Raw genomic sequence first — 6673 nt, forward strand, 5'->3', positions numbered from 1 at the left:
TGGCTTTTGCCTTGGAACTCTCCCATGGATGCCGTTTTTGCCCAGTCTCTTTCTTATTGTTGAATCATGAACACTGACCTTAATTGAGGCAAGTGAGGCCTGCAGTTCTTTAGATGTTGTTCTGGGTTCTTTTATAACCTCCTGGATGAGTCGTCATTGCGCTCTTGGAGTAATTTTGGTAGGCCAGCCACTCCTGGGAAGGTTCACCACCAAGTTTTCTCCATTTGTGTATAATGGCTCTGACCATGGTTCGCTGGAGTCCCAAAACCTTAGGAATGGCTTTATAACTCTTTCCAGACTGATACATGTCAACTGTTTTGTTCCTCATCTGTTCATGAATTTCTTTAGATCACGGCATAATGTGTTGCTCTTTAAGCATGCTTCACTTTATCAGACAGGTTCTATTTAAGGGTGCTTTCACACTAGCACTTTTGGTGCGCACCCGGGTTCGATTGACATCAGAGTTTGGTTCGTTTGGATGATGTGAACGCTGTCTTCCGAACTTGGGTGCGCACCCGCGAACCGTACCCGAGTCCGCTTAAAAAGGGTGGTCTGGGGTACGGTTCAAGTGAACGCCGGTACGGGTCCAGCTTTCTAAAATAATGTGGTTAATCACAGTTCTTTCATGAACGAGGAGGGGACAATACATTTTTCACGTAGGGCCAGGTAGGTTTGGACAGCTTTTTTCCCTTAATAAATGAAATCATCATTTAAAAACTGCATTTTGTATTCACTTGCATTATCTTTGTGTAATATTAAAATTTGTTTGATGATCTGAATCTTTTAAGTGTGACAAATATGCAAGGGGGAAGGGGGCAAAAACCTTTTCACGGCACTCTATCATTTAAACTGTAAATTTTATGGTCAGAGTGAGCAACTACAACATAACATATATAGTTTCAATGTTTTTTTTTTTATATTTTGGTCCTTTTTTATTAGGTGTCATTTGGGAGGGACTTTGAGCAGCAGTTGAGTTTCTGTGTGGAAGCCAGGGCAACTTTCTGTAATCTGGAGCCCATCATCATTCACCTGATTCATGTGAGCAGCCTGTGTCCTAATGGATGTATGTTTTTATGCCAGAGATTTCCAAATCTTTCTGTATGCTTGAAATGCCCCCTGCGATTGAATATTTCAATAATTTGTAAACACATTTGCATGTTCACCGTTATATAATGTTGGTAAATGTTCAATATATATATACACAGACACTGTGTGTGTGTGTGTGTGTGTGTGTGTGTGTGTGTGTGTGTGTGTGTGTATATATATACTATGTGTTTATATAATAAATGAGTTATAATATTTATATAATTCTATGTGTTTGTAATTATATAATATAATGAGTGTATTATATATAACATTATATTATATAATTTGAGTGCATATTTTTGTTTTCAGCAAACAACTGTGTTTTCATGTCAGTGTATGTCTTCTCACTTATGCATTTCTATATTGTTTTTGTAGTAAATTTATCTCTTCCACCAAGGTCACTTTGCAGCCTGCATTTCATGCATTCATGCAGGGGCGTCATGCATTCATTATTTTTGGGGGGGGGGGGGCCGACCGGGGAACGAGAGAATTCGCCAGAAAGAGGTATTCAGTCAGCGAGCGAGTGAAGAAAACACGGCATTTTAGCGATGACTCATCTGAACACCTCTGATTGGTCATTACATTCATAAGCTCAACAGCATCGTGTGTGATTGGTTATAATGCAGTGCTGTAAAAACACGTCTGTATCTGGCTCAGCGCCAGCCAGCGAACGCAGATTTTAATTTAGCAGCTGATGATATGACGCACTGAACGTTAATCACGCCGGTGTGATTGTATTAAATATAGAAAATATTAATCGGCTATTTTTTGTGTTTTGGAAGCTGCATTCAAAATCCACTTGGCTCAAAAATCTGAGGGGGCACGTGCCTCTGCGTTCATGATACGTGTTGACAGAGCTGTAGTATCTGATCAGGGTCATGATAGAGGATTTATTAAAACACATTATTCATATTCATGTGCCTATGGGTTTTATTGTAGTAAGCAGATTGAAATGGCATGCTGTAAAGTCTAACATTAGTCTAATGGAGTGCTGAGGGACTGTCTGTCATGATGATATGAATGTCTTTCTTACAGACGGTGAATCAGTTAGCCATGGAGACCAGACGTGTAATGAAAGGCAATCACTCACGTAAAACAGCTGCTTTTGTCAGGGTTAGTTTTTTTTTCTGTGTCACTTTTACATAATGGTTGAATCTTATGAGGAATTTTTTCAAGTTGTAATTTGTAAATTGTAATTGACAGGCTTCAGGAGATTCCCTCTAATACAATTGGATCCCTGCTTTATCCCATTTTAGCCCATAAGTGACTGAGTTTTTGCTGCCTGTTGTGTGTTTATTTGCAGGCATGTGCTACCTACGGTTTCATCACCATTCCGTCCCTCACCAGTATCTTCAGCCGTCTCAACCTCTATCTGCTCTCTGGACAGGTAGCACTGGCCAACCAGTGTCTGTCCCAAGGTGAGTGCTGGAGCCTCTCTTAGACTGAAGATACTCTTGTACATCCTTGATCCAGCCTCTCATTGTGAAGGATAATTCAAATACACTACCGTTCAAAATAAACCATAATGTTGTGAAATAAAATGTAATTTATTCCTGTGATAGAACAACAGCCATTACTCCAGTTTTCAGTTTCACATAATCCATCAGAAATTATTTTAATATGCTGATTATCTTTTAATATGATCAATAATTTTTTCTTTGCTGTGTAATATTTTTGTGGAAACAGTGATACATTATTTTCAGGATTCTTTGATGAATAGAAAGTGCCTTACTCTCGGTTGTTGAAGCTGGCTTCCAAATCTTCAATACTTATCTTGCTGGATCTGTCCACTGCTTTTGACACGGTTAACCACTAGATCCTCCTGTCAACCCTATTGGCAAAGCACATCTCAGGAACGGCACTCCAGTGGTTTGAGTCTTACCTCTCAGATAGGTCCTTCAAGGTATCTTGGAGGAGTGAGGTGTCCAAGCCGCAACATCTAGTTACTGGGGTGCTTCAGGGCTCAGTTCTCGGACCACTTCTCTTCTCTGTCTACATGGCATCACTAGGTTCTGTCTTTCAAAAACATGGCTTTTCTTATCACTGCTATGCTGATGACACTAAACTTTACCTCTCATTCCATCCTGACGATCCTAAGATAGCTGCTTGCATCTCAGCATGTATAACAGACATTTCTTACTGGATGAAAGGACCATCACCTTCAACTCTTCATCACCTTCAAGACAGAACTGCTTGTGGTTTCAACAAACCCATCACAATCTCACCATCCAGCTAGGCGCATCAAACATAACTCCTTCAAAGACAGCCAGAAATTTGGAGTTGTGATTGATGATCAGCTGAACTTCTCAGACCACACTGCTAAAACTGTCTGCTCCTGCATATTTGCGTTATACAACATTAGGAAGATCAGGCCCTTTCTTTCGGAATATGTTCAAGCTCTTGTTTTGTCCAGACTGGACTATTGCAATGCTTTCTTGGCAGGTCTTCCAGCCAGGTCTACGAGCCGAAAAGAGTCACACCTCTGTTCATCAATTTGCACTGTCTACCAGTAGCTGCTCGCATAAAATTTGAGGCATTGATGTTTGCCTACAAAACCACCACTGGCTCTGCACCCCTGTACTTGAATTCACTACTTCAGACTTGTGTGCCCTCTAGAAGCTTGCGTTCTGCAAATGAATGGCACATTATACTGCCATCCCAAAGATGCACAAAATCACTTTCACAGACTTTTACATTAACTGTTCCCTCCTGGTGGAATGACCTTCCCAACTCAATCCAAGCTGCTGAATCCTTAGCCATCTTCAAGAAACGGCTGAAAACACATATTTTCCATCTTCATTTGACCCTCTAACACTAGCACTCTCTATTCTAATTCTATTTTATCTACTTGTTTTTTTTTTATTAAAAAAAAATATATTTTCTGTTCTAACTACTTGTTTTATTTAAAAAGAAAAGCAAAACACTAACACTAGCATTCTCTGTCTGTTATACATATTTATTTTCTTTTTATTTATTATAAATAATGACCCTCTAACACTAGCATTCTCTGTTCTTTTTCTATTCGTTTGACTTATTTTTATTTTTAAAAATTCTATCTGCTTGTTTCTATTCTATCCATTTGTTTTCTTTTTATTTATTATAATAAAAAAAAACTTGCTACGTATACTGCGTTAGGCTAACCGAGAGTTGTCACAGCACTTCCTGTACATATTATTGCTCTTTTGATAGTTTTGATTGCTTCTATAATTATTTTTGTAATAAATGTCTTTACAGTCATAGTTCATCAATTTAATAATCAATAAAAGTATTAATTTCTTAAAAAATAAAATTTCTTCCAATTTTTGAAAGGTAGTGTATTGTGGTTTTCCCCAAAATATTAAGCAACAAAAGCTGATTTCAACATTGCTAATAATAAGAAATATTTATTAAGCACCAAATCAGCCTATTATAATGTTTTCCGAGGGTTCATGTTTGAAATTGCATTATTTAAATAATATTTCACAATTTTACTGTTTTTACTGTTTCTTTGATCAAATAAATACAGCCTTGATGAACATCAGAGACTTCTTTCCAAAGATCTTAAAGATTCCAAACTTTCAGATGTATGTGTACAAAACTGACCTCATATCAGTGCAAAGAGGACCCTCTGCCATGATCAGCCAAGATTGGGTGTGATGGTATAGATTTGATATGGACTGTGAAAACTTAATTTTAATTTCTGTGTCTATTTCTCAGCGGATGCATTTCTGAAGGCAGCAGTCAGTCTTTTGCCAGAAGTCCCGCGAACCATCAGCATTGAGGGTAAACAGCGATCGTCTGAGCCCTTCCTCCTCGACTTCATTAACAACTTCCTCTCCACACTGCTCGTAGTGCCGGTAATACATGCTTAAATATCTGTAGGAGTGTTTTAGCCTCATCTCGCTAGTACATATCTAAGCGTGATTGTTGACTTGGTCTCGTAGGATCATCCGGAGCAGGGTGTGCTGTATCTGGTGCGAGGGCTGTTGAATATGGTGCAGGACTACACCTGGGAGGACAACAGTGACGCTAAGATCCGCGTCTACATCAGCGCTTTACCATTACTAGCAGCAATGAGCCAAGAAAGCTATCTTTACACCATTCCTAAAGGTACCGCAGTGAATAAATGCAGACATGTTCTCTAATAAACACATCGGCTTAATGTCTTTCTGACATTGAAGTCTAAATGGAAGCATGTTTGTTCCTGTTGCAGTGGATTCCAACGAAACCCTCTATGGAGGAGATCCCAAGTTCATCGCAGAGATCAACAAGTTGTGTGAGACACTGATCAGTCAGGTTCTGGATCATTTAAAGGAGCTGGGCCAAGATGAGGTGAGATACTGTGTCTCTAAAAGTATCTGCACCCTTCAGACATTATCATAAATTTTTCAATGTCTCAATGCATTAGACAACAAAATATCAAGGTATAGACGCTTTTTAAGGTTTTACAAGATAAAACAATAAGTATGGTGTTCAAAATGAAAGTATTGTGACACTTTGTGGTTGTTGACAATGGACATTAGAGGTAAAACGATATTCACCCCCGGGATCACAGACAAGGCTTAAGCCTAGTCCCCGACTAAAATGTAAGTCTGAGCTGTTTCAACTGAAAGAAACTTGCACTGATTGATCTTGAAATATGTCAGTGCCCTTGTTTTGTCTCCAGATGCACACCAGTAATGTTTTTTCTAAGGCATGTTTATAAAAATTACTTTAAAATCCTAATTGAACTATGGCCTAGTCCTGGTTTAAGCTAAGCCCCGTCTGTGAAACCGGGCCATAGTGTTTGCCGATTAATCAGCACTGATAGTTTATCGGTTATCGGTAAAAATCAGCGGCAAAAGTTGCTGAACGTTTGTTTTTTTCTTTTTTGTTTAATTCATCTGTGTTCTTTGTGGCCAGAGTCTGGGTTCTACATTGGAAGTTTTGGTTCACAGTATAAAAGTGTCCACGGACACTGAAGAAACGAATTAAAAACATTGATAGAGAAGAGTTACAGTACATATTAGTTGTGTTACAATAAACCAAAGTCAATAATCCAAAATGTCTGAATTCACCATTTTAAACAGAAAAAGATGTCACTTCTGATTCATGAATTCTCATCCAGCAAGCTTTTACTTTAAGGGGTTGAGAGGAGCTATTGCTATAATCATGAGCAGTGTTGTTAGTTCACCCAGAAATGAAAATTCTGTCATTAATTACTCACTCTCATGTCATTCCAAACCCGTAAGACCTTCGTTCATCTTCAGAACACAAATTAAGATATTTTTGATGAAATCCGAGAGCTCTCTGACCCTCCATAGACAGCAACACAACTGAAATGTTCCCAGGTCCAGAAACGTAACAAGGACATCGGTAAAATAGTCCATGTGACATCTAGGGCTGTCAAAAAAAAAATTCGAATTTCGAATATTCGTTGAATTTAAAATAAAAATCCACATTCGAATGCAAAAATGTTGCATTCGAATTTTAGGTGTGTGTTAAGGAGGCAGCCTTATCAGTGGCGCATGAGATGCAATGACGATGTAAGTGACGTTGCTTTTTAATGTTTTTGTTAGCCTATCCAGTTGAAGCCACTAGATGCGGCGCTGCTGCGTTGTTAATTACA

At 38.6% G+C, this 6673-nt stretch overlaps 1 protein-coding gene across 2 annotated transcripts in view; it reads left to right on the forward strand.

Annotated features, from left to right (window-relative positions):
• The window catches only part of LOC107660477 (UPF0505 protein C16orf62 homolog), a 23197-nt gene that overhangs the window by 13964 nt on the left and 2560 nt on the right, over positions 1–6673 (forward strand). For both annotated transcript variants that reach the window (XM_016449785.1, XM_016449786.1), the window contains 6 exons: positions 940–1038; positions 2122–2199; positions 2390–2504; positions 4783–4922; positions 5010–5175; positions 5279–5397. In XM_016449785.1, the coding sequence (XP_016305271.1) occupies positions 940–1038; positions 2122–2199; positions 2390–2504; positions 4783–4922; positions 5010–5175; positions 5279–5397 (717 nt within the window). The remainder of the gene's footprint in view (positions 1–939; positions 1039–2121; positions 2200–2389; positions 2505–4782; positions 4923–5009; positions 5176–5278; positions 5398–6673) is intronic.

The sequence above is a fragment of the Sinocyclocheilus anshuiensis genome, unplaced genomic scaffold (assembly GCF_001515605.1).
Source record: "Sinocyclocheilus anshuiensis isolate Anshui unplaced genomic scaffold, SAMN03320099.WGS_v1.1 scaffold1449, whole genome shotgun sequence".
NCBI lineage: Eukaryota > Metazoa > Chordata > Actinopteri > Cypriniformes > Cyprinidae > Sinocyclocheilus > Sinocyclocheilus anshuiensis.